This window comes from Panthera onca, chromosome A2, assembly GCF_046562875.1.
Source record: "Panthera onca isolate mPanOnc1 chromosome A2, mPanOnc1 haplotype 2, whole genome shotgun sequence".
NCBI lineage: Eukaryota > Metazoa > Chordata > Mammalia > Carnivora > Felidae > Panthera > Panthera onca.
The window spans coordinates 4,611,127-4,628,083 of NC_138340.1; the positions used below are offsets into that span (position 1 = coordinate 4,611,127).

Genomic DNA, 16,957 nt, shown 5'->3' on the forward strand with positions numbered 1-16,957 from the left:
CGGGGGCCGCACGCACCTTCAGGGCAGCTGAACGGGACGTGGCCCAGCTGCTCCCCAAGAAGGCCACGTGCACCTGCGCCCCCAGCCCCCGCCTCCCACGCGAGATGGACGTGCCAGCGCTCGGACTCGGGCGTCCGCTCCCAGGGCTTCCAACACCCCGCCGCGCGTGCGTCACCGGTTCCACCTCCTCTTTGGTGAACTGTGTGTCCTTCTCACTGCCGTCCCCGGATCCTACCTTGTTTTTGAAGTACACCTCGATGGGCATGATGAAGCCAGCGTAACCCGACTCCTCCACTTTGTAAGGGGGCTCCTTGCACACTAAAAAGAAAGGGAAACGCATCATCAGCTTCCTGCACATCCAAAAGCCCGGCCGCAGGCGGCGGTAAGCACGCAGCCCCTCCACACCTCCCCTCCGGGGCTCAGCTGGCCTCACGGGACTGCGGGGCTTTCCGGGAGGCCAGCTCCCCCGGGAGTGTCAAATCCCATGGAATTCAAAGCATCACAGGGCACAGGAGGAGCAGAGCGGGAGAAAGGTGACCCCATCGCGGAAGTAGAGCAGCAGAGGGGCACGGGAAGGGGCGCGACACCAGCTGAGACGGAGGAGCCACTGCCGGCCACAGGCCTCTCAAGTCCAGCCGAATCAGGGCAGTGAGCGTTAACGTGGGTGAGGTGCCAACCCCCTGGGGCCCCAGCATCCCAGGCAGGGCGGTGTCCACCACCTTCCGCTGCTCCCTCACACCCGTGAACCGAGGCCCAGGCGCGGGGAGATGGGAGACGGTGATGGTGGGTCTAAGCTGGGACTCTCCTGGGTTCTATTTTAGTGCTGAACAAAGGCATTCCCAAGAGACTGGACAGAGATTCGTTAACCTCGGAGGCTGAAAAGAAAAAAAAGCTGAAACTAAAAAGAACAGCAAAGTACAAGCAAAATGACCTCCAGCAATCTTACCCTCCGGAACAAACCTCAATGTTTTGACATGCATGCTGTCATGAAAATACAGTTCTCCCGCTTTTAACAAAAACCAGCACAGTACAGGTCAAATCTCCTGGTCCTCCACCCCTCCCTCTCCAGAGGCAATCACTATTGGAAGGCAGGAAAACATCCCGTCAATCGTGAGAAACAATTATGCACACCTCTGCCCCGGTCAGGTAATTCTTAAGTGGGCCAGAAATTGCTGGAAAAAACAGTGCATGGAAAAAAATGAAAGCGGGCTTTTTAAAATGAAAACATTGTAAGATTTTTCTCTTAAAAAAATCTCTTAAGCTCTCAAATCATCAAGTATCAGACCTCAAACATCTCATGAGTCTCACCTAACCCAAAAACTGGCCAATGGGGTAGATTTGGAACAGGCAGAGGCCATCATAGGCAGGGCAGCCTTGCATGGGACCCCGGGTTGCAAACCACAGGGGAGCAGGGGAGGGGTTCGTGGCTCAGGCCTCACGGAGAGCAGTCTGGAGCTACAAGGACAGCTGAGGGGTAAGAGCTGGCCTTGGCGCCCTCCACCCCATCCCACCCTCCCTATGAGGCCGGCTACCGTCTCCCCAGCAGTGTGCTCACTCGGCACTCTGGGTGCCAGTCCCCACTCCCCGCCGTAGGAAAAGCACATGGCTGGTAAACGAGGCTTACTCAACTGGACTGGCCTCCCCAGTGGTGTCGGGGAAGGGGGCTCCCTGAACAGTCCCAGCACATGCCACAGCGCACAGCACAGCCTCCTGGAGGCCAGCAGTAGCCCTGGCTGCCTCTGAACCCTGTACCCTGAACACTGTCACTGACACCAGGGTCTACACCTGAATCATTACTGCCACCAAACACAGCAGTGACTGCATTCATTCATGTACTCTACACCATTTGCGTCGGGCACCGTCAGGTGCTGGGATGATGACAGAGGCCATGAGAACGTCTCCGGTCCGTCGCGGGTTACTCTGGGTGTCACCACCCTCTGTCTGACAGTTAGCCCACCTAGAAGTATGGAGCAGCCCTGCCCCCAGGACAACAGGCGGTGACCCTGGTAGCCTGGGACACTGTCATGGGTGAGCTCAGCAACAAATCTCTATTCCAGCCAGTCTCCTTCTGCTCCTCGGATGTCCTCCTGTAGGTGCTGGATGGGAAGCTCAGGTGTAGCCGACCCCAAGACACCTCTTTATCTCCCCCTTAAACCTGTATCGCCCAGCATCCACGCTCAGGACGCAAGCTGCCCACCACTCACCCAAGGCCGCACGGTCAGCCCGACTCCTCCCTCTCCCAAGGTCACCCAAGTGCTATCGTGTCTGCCTCCAAAACACTCTAGAATGTACCCCACCGCCCCAGCGTCCTGCACCACTGCTCCAGCCCAGGCACCCTGCCTCTCTCACATGGGTTACCGCCAGCACACTAGCCGTTCTGCCTCGGGCTCACTCCCAGGATCTTCTGCACAGGCAGCTGTAACGATCATTCTGAAGTGTGAACCGGACCAGGTCCCCTGATGGCACCCCACTGCCCTCAGGACCAACTTCAAGCCCCTCCACGGGGCTGCAAGGTGTTTTGTCACCTCCAGCCTCACCTCTCATCAGCCTGGCCTCGGGTCCCCTAAGACCCAGCCACAGTGACCCTCTCACATCATGGATCACTTCCTTCTAATGACCTCATTTTGAAACTGGGGGGGGGGGGGGGGGCCACTCCCTAACCAGAAGCCTGCTGGTCAACAGAACCCACCCTGACTTACAAAGAGCTGTCAATAACAGTTCCCATCCACCTGCAGCGAAGAGCCCAAAGAAACAGGAAAAATTTGGAGACTACAGGAGAACTTGGGGAAAATTAAAAAAAAAAAATTTAAACCAACAAACTAGAGCCAACGTCCTTAGATCCCAGATATGCCCAACAGATAAAAACAAGACATCTAAAAAGGGACAATTAGAGAGTAGGAAAGGGCTCCTAGATGTTACAAATATACCACTCGCAATTTTATAATTCAATGGAAAGACAAAGTTGAGACTGTAGAACAAAAAGACACATTTTTAAAGGGTGAGATGTAAGAAAACAATTCAGATTAAACAAATACTAATAGCACCTGATATTTATAAAGTACCTACTGTGTGCCAGGCACTATTCTTAGCACTATTCTACACATATTAGCTCATTTAATCCTTAAAACAACCTTGTGACACAAATACAATTGTTTCTGTTTTACACAGGAAAATATTTGAGCATAGAGAAGCTAGGTAAAGAAGCATCCCAGGAAGAAGAAAGAGAAAATAGACATTGTCAAAGAAGTAGAAGAAAACTTTTCTGAGCTAAAAATGAAGAACACCAAACCTCCAACGCTAAGAACAACAACAAGAGCCTAGAAATAATGCTATAAAAAATATTCTAAATGTTTCTAGAGAAAAGCAAACAAACAAAACAGGTCCTCTGCAATAGCATGAGACCCTGATAGCAACAGACTCCTCAGAAGACAAAGAAGCAGTACTTTAAAAGCTCTAAGTGATAGTGATTCTCAAATTAAAATATTATACCCAACCAAACTATCAGTCATGTATGAGAGCAGAACAGCTAGCACTTTCGAATATCCCAGGAGTCAGAGTTTATTTCCCACACACCTTTCTTTAGAAACTGTTTAAGTAAGTAGTCTCTTAGGACATTACTCATTAGAAATTACTCCAGTAAAACAAGGCAAAACACCAGGTAATAAATAAATCCCTGGAAGAGAACAGTAAAATCCCAGGGTAATAGCTACAGAGGTGGCCTTGAGAGCTGCCAGTCCTCGTTAAAGAAGGAAGACAAAGAGAACCAGATCGGAATATCCAGGAGGGGGAAGAAACGCCACCAGATAAAGGAAGTGATGGACAGAATATGAAAAAAATGCAGCTCTTCTGATGAAGACACAAGGCAAGGGGAAAAAAGGGACAAGCAAATTTTTCACGAAGTTACAGCCCAAACATGAGGCAAAGTAAACAGGGCTATGTTTTCACTAAGAATGATAAAAAGAACTCATCTGACCTTGACATGACCTTGAGTGGTCTCCTTGGAGTGGCCCAGGGCTCAGCGGATGAGTGGCATCCTGGCAACCCGACCAGCCTAGCAGTGAACAGACTCAATAAAGTCACGACGGTGTGTGGTTTCCAGAGTCTAGAATTAACCCCTAATCTGGGAGTAGAAGTGCCCGTTTCAGTTCAACAGCCTTAACAAGGTCAAGTGTGGCTCCCAAAAGGAGGGGTATAAGGTTCAAGGGAAGACAGGGATGCTCACGTGTTTCTCTTCCCAGATAGAGAGTCAGAAAGCGCTGACAAAAGCTGACAGGGCTGAAGAACCCATTCGCTCGCTCAGTAAATAGTAAGCGCCTACGATACCTTTCAGCACCGGGGTCACGGCAGCAAACTAAAGCAAAACACAAACCTCTGCCTTGGGGGAGGAGGGAAGGTGGAAAATACAAGTGATATGTACTCTCTGTTAAGGTGGCTAAAGAGGGGAGAAAACAGAAGAAGGCTAAGAAGCGTGTGGCCGTGTGGGTGGTTAAAGAAAGAAACCATGAGTTCGGCCCAGCAGCCAGAGCTCTTTCCAAAACGGTGACTGCAGCCTCTGCGGAGGATGCAAATGGTGAGCAGGTTGGACTCCTCACTCAAGGTCACAGGACTCACAGAGATGACCACTGAAAACGAGTCACTTACCCGCACAACATTGGAGGAGACGCTGGAGGAAGGGCGGGGGTTTGGGCTGGAGCTGGTAAGTCAGAGACAGGGCTTCGGTGTGGAACATCAAGAAGCAAGCAGCAAACTCAACGCTACTGCTCTAAGATGAGAGGGAAGGACAAACCCAGGAAGGGCCAGAGTGCCCCTGGGAGGGGTGACAGGTGTGGGACAGTAAGGGGAACTTCGCGCCCTGCACACCTCTGTTGGGTTTGTTATGAGCACGTACTCGATTTGAAACATACTTTTAAAGCCCATCAAGTGTAATTTCAGAGAGCCCTGCCCCAAATTCTCTTTAACCTGATCCACATTGCGCTGACAACTGGCAAGGTGAGTTCTGTCCACACAACACACAGGGAACTGGGCGTTTATCATCTGATACATTTGATGCAGCCGCTGTGTGTGGGCATCCGTCCGTCCGCACTCGCAGGCAGACTTCGCAACCAGCACGACTCAGCTGCTGATTACACCTCTTCCCTTGATGCGCTCAGAGGGCGCACCCCGCTCATCACCCCACTTCCCAAGTTCCTGGAGCTCAGAGGCCGTGCCGCTTCCATGTGACCACAGCGGCCCCCTGGGCCTCTCCGAACCTCAGTGGACACATCTACCTTGCAGGGACTCTGGGAGGCCCCACGTCGCCGGGCTGTCGTGGCCCATGGCGCAGAGCAAGGGCATGATAAACACAGACTGCCATTAACATTACTCCTGGTGGCTGCTTGCTTACTGGCCCGGTGGGGACAGAGATGAAACACGCAGCTTACAGGTGGATGCACGGCACCCTGGGGCCACCCCAGAGAGAAAGGGAGAAGAGAGGGGAGGGCAATGGTGAAGGAGAACTGGAGAGGAGGCAGCCCAAGGAAGCACGGAGGGCCCAGGCCAGAAGGCTGGCAGCCACAGACGGCACTCTGCTGCCAGCACAGGCACAACCTGAGCGAATGGGCGTACCGGCCGCCGGTAACACGCTGCGGCACTGACCCAGCCCCTGGGCCTGTGTGCAGACCCTGCTTTAAAGCACAGGCTGTGTAGCCGGCCCGCTTGCACCTGCCCCCCATCTGTAAGGGGGTTGTGGGGAGACTGAACAGAGACCCCGCACAGGAAAAGAGCTTAGCAGAAAGTGCCCAGGAAGCGCCATGGTTTATTACTACTGAAGATGCTTTATAGACAGCTGCTGCTGTAGGAACCAGATCCACTCTCCTCCAGGATGCTCAGAAAGAAGGAAAAGGAGACAAGGTGAGAACCCAGGGAAGCAGAAATGAGGGAAGGGAATAAATGAGAGCCAATAGAAGAAACCAGAAGAAATAAAAAATGGCTACCACACCACTAGGACTCTCCAGCTGCCTTCCCTTGTGAACCAGAACTTTCTACATGTGTAACATACATCACTTCCCCAATAGACCACAAGTCACTTGCCGGCACAGGTCCAGGACCCCAGGGGATCCTACAACGTGCTCCTGCTTCAGCCTGAGGCCATCCATGCCTGCTTATGGCTTGGCCCCATGGCCCCTGGCACTTGGGACGGAGGGCTCAGCAGTGGCTCTCACCACGCTGAACTATTCTTCCAGCAAGAGGTCCTTCTCTCCTCTGTCAACACATCCATTCAAGAAACCATGTACTGGACCCCTGTGATGTATCACACCTCACCCAGGGGGCTCCATAGTGAGAGCAGACACGGCCCCGGCCCCCACAGAGCTGACAAGACAGCCAACAACTTCATTCCAAATTCCCCAGGAGTGTTCTCTGAGCCCCATAAACTGAGTTCCCATTTCTCTGCCTCATCAGACTACAGGGCCACAGATAATCAAGATCTGTGCAGAATGCATGAATGAGGCACTTACTTCTGCCCAAGAAACGGCAGTCTGAGTGTGAAGGGGTGAAGCAGAGAAGGAAGACACATAAGACAGCAGTAAAATGAGATTTTTGCCCCAAATATCATGAAATCCTTAAAATGGCATCTCTCATCAACTGTAGGCCCAATAAGCAATTTCCTGATTACTCACCAGGTGGGTGTAAGTCGCCCTTCCCACCCACTGGCCTTCGGCTACGTTCTCTGGATGCTTCTCAGAGACCGAGTCTAAATAATGACACAAGACACAGTCACCACCTCCTTTGGCTTTTCCCTACAATGAATTCATCAGCTGAAGGAAAGGCAGGCAGGAGGGAGGAGGACCATTTTAAGGTCGGAGAAGGGCCACATCTTGGCTGGGCACCTTCTCTCCAACACGGCGAGGGGGGCAAGCCAGAAGCTCCCAGAGTGTGGGCCCTGTTGCTCCTGGGGAGAGGATGGAGACAAGCCCTCCAAGGAGCGATGACACACGGGTGGTGGCACAGCCCTGAGCCCCGCAGGGCTGCCCAGCCAGGCTGGAGGCACTCACCGCGCTTGGGCTTGGGGAAGCTGTCATGCAGCCGGAAGACCACTTTCTCCACGAAGTGCTGGATTTCACATTGCTCGGGGCCACGGACAAACACCATCCAATCGTGGGTGAACCCCTCCGTTGTGGGCTTCTTGCGCAGTTGGGCACGGTGTCCCAGCTCTAACTTGACCTGGACAGTGCACTGGAGGGAGAAAGAGGCGGGCACGGGTCAGTGATGAGCCCAGGGCAGGGGACGGCAAGATTCCCACCCCATCACCTACAGAGCGTGGCCAGCACCGGCCACGGGAGCCGCAAAGACCCCTGGGCACTGCCACGGGCTTCCCAACCCACAACGAGAGTGCAAAGAGCCTCCTGGGGCTTACAGTGAACCAGGCACTGTGTGAGCGGCCCTGCGGGCCCTCTTTCTCCAGCCCGCCCCCTGGAGGCCCTGTGCTTCCTCCTTCTAACCCTCACCCTCCACCCCAGCAGGACAACCTCCCCACCGTTCCTCCAAGTCTTGCTCATTCCTGTCTCAGGGCCTTGGCACCTGCGGTTCCCTCTGCCTTGGACGCTCTTTCCCTAGGCCATGGCTGGCTCCCTCTGGTCACTGAGGTCTCGGCTTGAATGTTACCTTCTCTGGGAAGACCCCCCACCCCCGCCCCGGGCCACCCAGTCTGAAAGCACCCACCACCACCCCCATCACCCTGTGTCACATTGTACATTCTCAGCATCTGTCACTATTGGAGCTCATCTTGCTAACAAGCTGCTGGCTCTGCTCGAACACCTGCTGACTCTTGGGGCTGCCTCCTTGTCCAGAGCTGGAATCCTCACCAAGAGCTCCCTGAATACAACCTTCGGTGTGACCCAGAGTGCAATTACCTCATGAGGAAAACAAGGTTCTGAGATGGAGCTGCTAAGCTGCACACAGTCAGCTGGCAGGGAGCGGGGCCCAGACTCAAGCGCAGGGGTGCGTCCCCCAAGGGCCCACTCCCTTAGCCCCTGCCGTCTTGCCTCCCTGCTCAAGTCACCCAAGCTCCTTGATTAAAGCGTTTTCACTCTCCTCCGCCCCACAGGATGCTTCTGGGGAACAGAGACCCTCGGGGTCACCTGAGTCCACAAAAGCATCGGCTGTCAGTGTTAAAAGCAGAATGGTGGTTCACAGCTGGAATGGAGGGGGCCAGGAGGAAGCCCCCGGGGATCTGGGGACCTCGGCAGTCAGGCTCTCTGCGTGTGTGCGACACTGTGCCTGAAATGTAAGGTAGCTCCTGCCGGTTCCACTCCACCGAACACAAAACCACAAAACTTTTGAAGCACTCACACCCCTCGGTGGGCCAAGAGCACTGATGGGGAACCCACTGTAAACACGCACTCTGGTGTGTGAGATCCTCCCCAGTCTGCTGGGAGATACAGCCTGACGCCTAGTATCAGATGCAAGAATGTTACAAAGAAACCAGAGGCCAAGAGGACACTTGTTCCTAAGTGCTAAGGACAGCCAGGAGAAAGTGGTCCGGTGGCGGGTAGCGGGCAACCACGCTTCCCCAGCCGAGCCACCTCCCACCCGCCCCCTGTGCCCTCTCTCCAGGGAACCACCCTCCTCCCCGACTGGAGACCTCCTGCTCTGGACTCTGGACCCCCTTTCTCCCCAGCTGACCTCATGTGACCTCCTGCCTCTTCTCTGGGATCCCTCCACCCGGGCAGATCCCGCTGCCAATGCCAGCGGCCCCCTCCCTCCGCGCCCTCTCAGTGGCTGCCAGGCCAGGAAAGCAGGACAGACACAAACTGTCGCTTTGCCGGTTCAGCTTTCAATGGCTCGCCACTCCCTCGAATAAGGTCCAAAGGCCTCAGCACACCTCCCGTCTCCCACTGGTGTGTTTCCTCAGGCCCAAGACGCCCGTTATTTTTCCCCTTTTAAGCTGTTTAAAAATTATGATTTATTTGGGGAAGAGTGCAAGCGGGGGAGGGGCGGGGGGGGGGACAGAGGATCTGCAGCAGACTCTGCTCTGACAGCAGAGAGCCCGATGCGAGGCTCAAACCCACAAACCGGGGATCGTGACCTGAGCCGAAGTCGGACACTCAACCGAGCTACCCAGGTGACCCCCCGCTTTTTAAAGCTTTTTCAGGTCTGAGTACGTCTTGCCATCTACACGGAAGTTTTACGGGTCGAGGTGTGTGCGTGCACACACAAACACAGGAACTGGCCCTAAGCTGGCGGCGTGCCTTAGAGGGTCCACGGCAGTCTGTGCGCCAATTCTGCCGCGCCCACCTCACCCCATGCCGGCTCCCCGGCTGCTCACTGCTGCCTCCGCAGAGACCCCATCTAGCCCGCCCTTTCACATCCACCTCGGGAGCACGCGGGGCATCGATGACACCAGAGCATTTACACTAAAGAGCCTTCCTAGATCAGCAAATTCTAAGTGGTGCTCTCCCAAGGGGAGGAACCAGTAAGGACACTGGGAAGGACAGGGCAGGCCCAGTGAGGGAGGGGCTGGCGGGAGGCCCCGGGCGCTGAGTGAGCCAGCTGTCGACCACAGAGCAGGGGTACCCCCCGCCCAGGCTGCCGGTCACTGCAGGGCTCCACAGGGAAAAGCGCAGGGACTTGCAGGGTCCGGGGCCACAGGAGGGAGGAGTGAGGGTCGGGGTGGAGCATTTAGATTCCACGCAGCAGGAATGGCAGCCAACCGTATGCAGATGATGGATGCGAGGAAACGGTATCTGAGTCAAAGTTCCCCGGCAATTGTGTACAGTCTGCGCTGAAGGCAGAAAAGGACAGACAGACAGACAAACAACAAGCCTGCTAGGAAGCAACCAGAGGGAGTGGCTGGAAAAGGGGATTTAGTCGAGTCTGAAAGGGGAGAACTGGTAGGACTTAAGGCTGGATGGAGGGATGCCTGGCTGGCTCAGTGAGAAGAGCATGCAACTCTTTTTTTTTTTTCCATATTTATTTATTTTGAGAGAGTGAATGTGCACGCATGGGGGAAAGGCAGAGAGAGGGAGAGAATCTCAAGGAGGCTCCACACTGTCAGCACAGAGCCGGACACGGGGCTCGATCTCACCAACCATGAGATCACGACCTGAGCCAAAATCAAGAGTCGGACGCTCAACTGACTGAGCCACCCAGGCGCCCCAGAAGAGCATGCAACTCTTGATCTCAGGGTCATGAGTTCAAGCCCCACGCTGGGTACAGAGATTACTCAAATAATAAATAAACAAACGAACTTAAAATTAAAAGCAAAAGAGTGGATGGAGGGGACACGAGGCAGCTCAACCCCAAGACCCAGGGCACTGGGGTCCTGCAAAGCAGTGGAGGGGGTGGTGGGGGAGGGGGACAGGCGACAGGGGATATTCAAGGGGAAACACACCAAAAGCTAGATGCGAGAGACTAAACGTCTAGATAAACAAGCAATGCTCAAATCAACCAGCCTCCCTCTGCAGAGCACTGCACATGGGCCACGTTCAGCGAACCCAAGCAGTGTTTCCGTTACCCCGATGGGCTGTAATCCCCAGATGCCCTTACACGCATGACAGAAACTCTGCCCCTCTCGCCGGTGTGTCCTCACAGAGAAATCGGGAGACATTCTCTGGACTGCGGGGAGGGTTACAGGTGAACTGAACACATACCGTCTTAACAATACACTGGCAAACGACTTTGGCTTTTGGTTCTTCGGAGTTAACTCCTACGCAAGGCGATGTCGCCTCAGATTCTGCAATCCACCAATCGGGCCGCTCCAACTTTGGCTGCCTTCTCAGCATTTCTGATGAGCTGGGGCTCCTACCCAGGGCACACAAGGGGCAGGGCAGCTATTGAGAAAGAATGGAAGGCCACAGTCCCGTCGGAGGGGGAACAAAGTGCCAAAAGAACGCTCCAGAGGCCAAAGTAAACAGGAAGGTTCCGAAGCGGCACTGGATGATCTCTGTCGCTGGCAGACCGTGCCCAAAGCTCTGCCCGGGCAGCATCTAGGCCCCGGGGGCTGGCACCAACTCAGCCTGGACACCCCCCGGCCTTGAGGTGCCAACGACAGCACATGCTGGTGCACTAAGGGGAGGAACGCTCCCCCGAATAAAGACAGGGGAATAACACAACGTCTGGGCCACTATCTTAGAGAAGAAATCCGATTCAGTAAGACATTCGTGCTACTCGCACTGGAGGCAAGCAAGACACTGAGCCCGGCCAACTGCTCTGACTTGTCAAGTCATGATAATTTATTAACACAACCAAGCCAATTCCGCCTTCAAGGTTCTGCCCCCCTCCTGCCTTACTCCACCTGGACTCCTGCCCCATGCATGAGAACCAGAGAACTGAAACACAGTTAGCTCTTTCTCCAGGAAGGGTGCCTGGCTAAAGAGGTTAACTACCGGTTAGGTTAAGCTCTCAACGGTCTTGGAAGGAATGAATCTCATGTGTCCTGCCTGTTGCTTGGAGGTGCTCTGTGCGACCTGGCCCCTGGGGACCAGGGGACCCGGCCTCAGTTCCTGCCATGTCCCAGCACCCGGGAACTGTTTTGCCACCCACTCCCCTAACAAAAGCTGGGAACAAAGGGGGGAACGTTCCAGGCCTGTCCTGGAAAGAGTTGACCATTTTACTTCTGGGAGATCATCTGGAAGGCCTGTAGATGGAGACAGAGCAGCTCAAGGGCTCTGAAGGCCGTCTGGGGACAGCTAGGCTTGGGCTAAGGGCCTCGGCAGGGCACTGTCCTCCCTCCAGATCAAGTGGAACCCAAGGGCCATAATGCTAAGTCCTGCAAACCAGGCGAACAGATCCTGGAGGGCGGCTTCCCAGGCACGTCACTGAAGAGTATAGGTCCCTCCAAGTGTGGACTCAAATGGCCAATGCCTGGCAAAGAGGGCGAACCGGCCCAGTTCCAACAGCTCCCCTGCTTCCAAGGCCTTTCCTCATCAGATTCTTCCCATATCCCACTAACCCTGCCTTCAGCCTCGGCCCCAGAAGGCAGGTCTTTAAAGAGTTTATCTGGAAGACTGCCCCTGATTTCCTGGTGGGAATTCTCTTCAACAGATGATGCCCTTTCCTCAGGGAATTCGTACTTTACCAAGTGGTATAATTATGCCTGGAGTTTGGCTACTGCATGCAATTCCCTCAGATACAACAGTCCCCTCCCCTCCCCTCCCAGGAGAAGGAACACCGAAGAGCCTTCTCCCCTCATCAGCCTAGACTGACCGTGCCAAGTCCGGCTGGATCCGGCAGGGCTGCCAGCAACCCGGTCCACACCACAGAAATGGGAAAAGGTGCTGGCCCTCATAGAGTGACAGCAACACAGACCAAATAAGATACTCTTGGCAGAACTTTCTCCCCCAGACCCAGCTGGGGGCTCTCAGGAGCAGCCACTGGATCAGAAGGTGAGAAAGATGGGGACATGACGGTTATCCCTCGGGGACAATCCTCTCAAGCAGAAGACTGCCCACACAGAGGCGGGACAGAGCCGAGGGCAGGGGACCTCCCCTAACACCTGCATCAGGCCTTGGTCTTCTAACTGGGGATGCACAGGGGGCTGGTGGCCAACAACGGCACTCATCGGGCCTCGTCCCTTTGGCCCAGGGCACAAAGTTAATGACGAAGGGACAAGAAGGAAGGAGCTCAGTGAATGTCTCTTTGAAAACTAAGGATAAGTGTGTAGACCGTGAAGATACTCGAGGACACCCCCAATCCCTGGTTTTCAGGTGCCAGGAAGAATGCCCTTACCAGCCTGCCAGGGAGGCCTGGGACAGGGTTTATATTACATCCATTTGAGATGCCCGCAGACACGTAGATGGAGAACCGGCTGTCACCAAAGTTCTGTGGGAAGCAGTGCTGGGAGATTTCTTAACGAGCACAACCCCAATAAAGGCATCCGTCACCAGGTCAGACGGGCCTCGTTACAAAAGGACTGATCCCTAGTTGCTTTTTCAACCGACGGCTGGCAAAGCTAACTGCGAGACTTTGTGTTAGAAACTATGATGGATGTAAAGGCGAACAGAACTCTGGTCCCCACCTCAAGTACTGTGCAGGGTATTAACTTTAGGACAAACCACTTGGCACGTCAACTTTCCCGGTGACAGTTTCAGAGCAGGGTGGCGGAGAATAGTGCTCTGCACAAGTCTGAGCATTTCTCAGCAAGGTTTGGGAAAAGGACAGTTACCTAGGAATCCCACCTGGCCCTGACACCTCCCGGGGCCGTCCTGAGGCTCCATCATGTCCATGTTTGTAAAATGGGCCATCGCGGTCAAAAACCAACCTCCTCTTCTGGAACAATGGAGGATGGTCAACAGCAGGCGGATCCCAAATTCAAACTTGGGAGAAGCAGCAAATATCAACTCAACTGGGTGATTCAACGGGTCGGCGGCCCTCCTCGGGTAACAGGCCCAATGCTTCTGTGAAGGGAGGACTCCCTGGTCCTTGAGAGAACCCAGACTTCTAGATCCCCCTAGACAACCCCTGTGACCAGAGACCCTCCCCCATCGCCCTTTCTCCATCCTTTTACCGTCTGCTCAGCCTTCACCCACACCCACTCCTTCCCCTCCATCCTCGGAGATAAATCACAAGCCTCCCCCCATGCACCACTCTTCTCCCCTAAAGAAACGCAACCCCCACACACAATGGACCTGTAAGTATGGACTAGGGTGGCTGGCAGAATCAAATAGGTGGGTAACAGTCAGGGCAAAGGAAACCAGAAGCACTTTTCCTGGCCACGGGGAAAGGATTTCAATGCTGAGAAGTTGGGAGCGCAGAGCAAAGCGCAGGATCCCCCTTCTCAGCTGGAAAGTTCTAGAGAACACAACAGGAAGGTAAGGAGAATCAAAGCCTCCCAAAGCAAGCAGGCCCTTGGGGGAAAGTCCTGTTGTTCCCCATCGGACTGAGGCATTTACAGGTTTGGGACAACTCAGGGGAGAGAGGGAAAGCTGAGATTCTGCTGGGTTCAAAGCATTTGCCCCGCACCCAAGTCCTAGGACGCTCACAGCCAACTCACCCACTTGGGTAGAGGACACCATTCTCTCCTGTCTTCCCAGAGACTGCTCTCTCTGTAAAGAAGGGACAGAGCTCCTGGGCCTCTCCCAAACTTGCAGAAACACAGCCAGGGATAAAGAATCAGACTACGGAATGCCACACACTTTCCCGTGGGATCGGGTTCACTTGCAAATACTTCTGCAAGGAGTTAGGCTAGCACCTATGGTGCTATGGAACTTTCTGCCATGAGGGAAATGTCTCTCGGAGCCGTGCCTTAAGGTGGCCAGCGGCTCGCTCGTGACAGTGAGTGGGCCCTTAAGACGTGGCTGGTGCCACGCAGAAATCGACTTTTTCCACTTTGGTTCGTTGCCACGTAAAAAGCCACAAGTCCTAGTGGCTACACACCGGGCGTGGGGCTCTCACCGACCAGCCCCGCAGAGCTCACCAGTCCACCGAAGCAAGACCGTTCTCTCGCTCTGTCACAGGCCAAGAATGCCGCCCACCCTCACCCTTCCACTTACATAAATGACAACCACCCAGACCGCCAGGGCCCAGCAAGTCACAGGGGAATAAACACACTTGGGCCTAAGACACCTCCCTGGGGGACTGACTGGCTGGTGGGGTGACAGGCAGGAGCCACATCCTATGCCTGAGCGGGACCCAACACGACTCTCCCACGGCTGGGTTCCATTCCAAGCGAACCCTGAAGGTATATTCTGTTTTGTTTTTGTAACTCAGTACAGACTGGAGGTACTAGGCTCTGTCCCTGCAGAAGGGAACTCACGCCCGCTGCCACGATCCACCTCTCCAGCCCACCTCTCAAGAGAAAGGTAGCAACGCCAAAGACGAAAGAGAGATCGTGGTGAGAAGGTCCCACGAGCACAAGCCTCAGCGATCCTGTACCCCACAGTCGACCGGGATGGGCAAGGGGCGGTCTCCTGCCTGCACACCTCCCAGCCACACAGCGCCTTACCAGACAGCACCGCCTCGGTGGCGCCAGCCGCCAGGGACGCCCCAAACTGCCCCGACTGACTGCAGAGATCTCAGCTGCCACCCCCGTCGCCCCACACTGCCGCCTCTCCTGGCCCCGTGCCCCTGGAAGCCACGGGCACTGGGGAAGGATGAAGAAATAAACGACCCCAGGTCGGGGGCCGCAACAGTCCCAAAGAGGGTTAGGGGCTTGGGTACTGAAGAGGAGGCAGTGCAGAGCTGGTGAAGGGGGCCCCAGGGGCCTGAACGGCCTGGGGTTTATTTCAACTGACACAATTGTCTCCGGGTTTCCAGACAGAAGGGCAAGGGGGGCCATGGGGAAAGCGTATGGAATCTGGGGGGCCACCCTGGGTTTGAAGCAAGGCTCCCAGTGAAGGCTCCAAGATGCTGGGGAGGGAAGGGACATGGGGCATGCTGAGGGGAGGGGAATGAAAGCCAACACATCAGGCTGGGGGATGCTGGAGGGAAGTGGGAAACCCTGAATTCAAGGAGAGAGGTACAGGGGGGCCGGGGAAACTGCAGGTCTGTGAAGGGAAGCCAGCTGAGCTCGGAATGGGCAGACTGAGACCTGGACTGGGGGAAAATGCGGGCAAGTGTAAATCAGGGTTGCAGGGGCAAAGAGGACCCAAGCTGAGGGGAGCGAGGCATTTGGTGTCTAGAGGGCTTGGGGGGCTCCAGGTTGGAGCAGAAAATGCCCCCGGGCCTGGTCTGAAGGCTGAAAGAGAGCCCCTCAGACACTAGGGGCCGAGGGACTGAGCAGGGCCTGAAACCAGAGGGAGCGGAGAAAGCAAGCCCAAATCCAAAGTGGGGGTGATGGGGTGGGCTCAACGCAGGCCTGGGTCCTTGTGTGAAAAACCCAGACCCTAGCCAGAGGTCGAGGGGAAACGGTCACTCAGGCTAAGGCAGTGGCAGGAGCAAGGGGGAGCAAAGGCTCGGCCCTGGAAGAAAACGAGGGATAAAAAGGCTTAGGGTGGGCCTAGGTTAGAGGAAGCAGGGGGCTGCACCAAGGTTCTGGGGGTTCTGCGGGGTTGGGAGGAGGGGGATTTCAAACCCCAGCAAGGGTCTAAGGAAGCAGCAGCAGCAGCATTAGGCTGCGGGCTCAAGGAGTTTGAAGGGACTCAGGGCCAAGAGTCCAGAGAGAAAAGGAGACAGGCCCTGGATCCAAAGAAGGGTGGTACAGGGCCAGATCTGACAAATCTGAAGGGTCCCGGGGACAGCTGTGGGGCTCTCTGGACTGGGCCGGTGTCCCCAGGGGTGCCTGTGGGACTCTGGCGGGGGTTGAGGTCCCCACGGGGTTCTGGGCCGCGCTGGGGTCCCAAAAGGCATCCCAGGGGTTTCTGGGCCACCAGTGGGGGCTCTAGGCTGGTTCAGGGGCCCGAGGAGCGTCCCAAAGGGTGCTGGGCTGGACTGGACTCCCAGGGGGAGTCCCAGGAGAGTCTGAGCCGCCTGTGGAGACCCTGGCCTGGGTTGGGGTCCCGAAGAGCGTCCCAGAGCGTTCTGGGCTTGCCTGGGATCACAAGGAGGCATCCCGGGGGGGCCTGGGCTGCACTGGGGATCCGAGGGGCGTCTCAGGGGGCTCTGGGCTGGGCCAGGCCGGGGTCCTCATAGAAGTCCGAGGCGCCCTGGCCGGGCCGGGGTCGGGATGGGGGAGGGGCGCCCCCGCCCCACATAAAGGCCGGGGGAGCGGCGGGCGAGCACAAAGCGGGGCGGGCGGGAGCCGAGTGTGGGCGGGGAGGCCGGGACCAAGGAGGGCCGGGCGGGCGGGTCGTGGGAGGGAGGGAGGGGACCGGGCGGGCGGCGGGCTGCGCTGGGGCGGCGCGGCCGCTCCTCACCTGATTGTCCATGGCTGGCGCCCCGCCCCGCCCCCGGGCCCCGCGTCGCTCGCCGCCGCCGCCGCTCAGCGCCGCCCCGCCGCCCTCATTGTCTGTCAGGCACCGCCGCCGCCGCCGCTCCCGGCTGCCCGCCCGCCCGCCAGCCCCGCGGAACCGGAAACCACCGCCAGTTCGGGTCGCGCACCGAC

The 16,957-nt window shown here is 56.1% G+C and overlaps 1 protein-coding gene across 2 annotated transcripts in view; it reads right to left on the bottom strand.

Annotated features, from left to right (window-relative positions):
* Positions 1-16,957, bottom strand: part of MLLT1 (MLLT1 super elongation complex subunit) — a 67,641-nt gene extending 50,684 nt beyond the window's left edge. The window contains exons 1-3 of one of the 2 annotated variants that reach the window (XM_060629976.2): positions 16,770-16,957; positions 7,032-7,212; positions 236-318 (exon numbers count right to left, since the gene is read on the bottom strand). In XM_060629976.2, coding sequence (XP_060485959.1) covers positions 236-318; positions 7,032-7,212; positions 16,770-16,781 — 276 coding nt within the window. In that variant the 5' untranslated portion in view covers positions 16,782-16,957. The remainder of the gene's footprint in view (positions 1-235; positions 319-7,031; positions 7,213-16,769) is intronic. The other variant, XM_060629975.3, reaches the window with a different exon arrangement.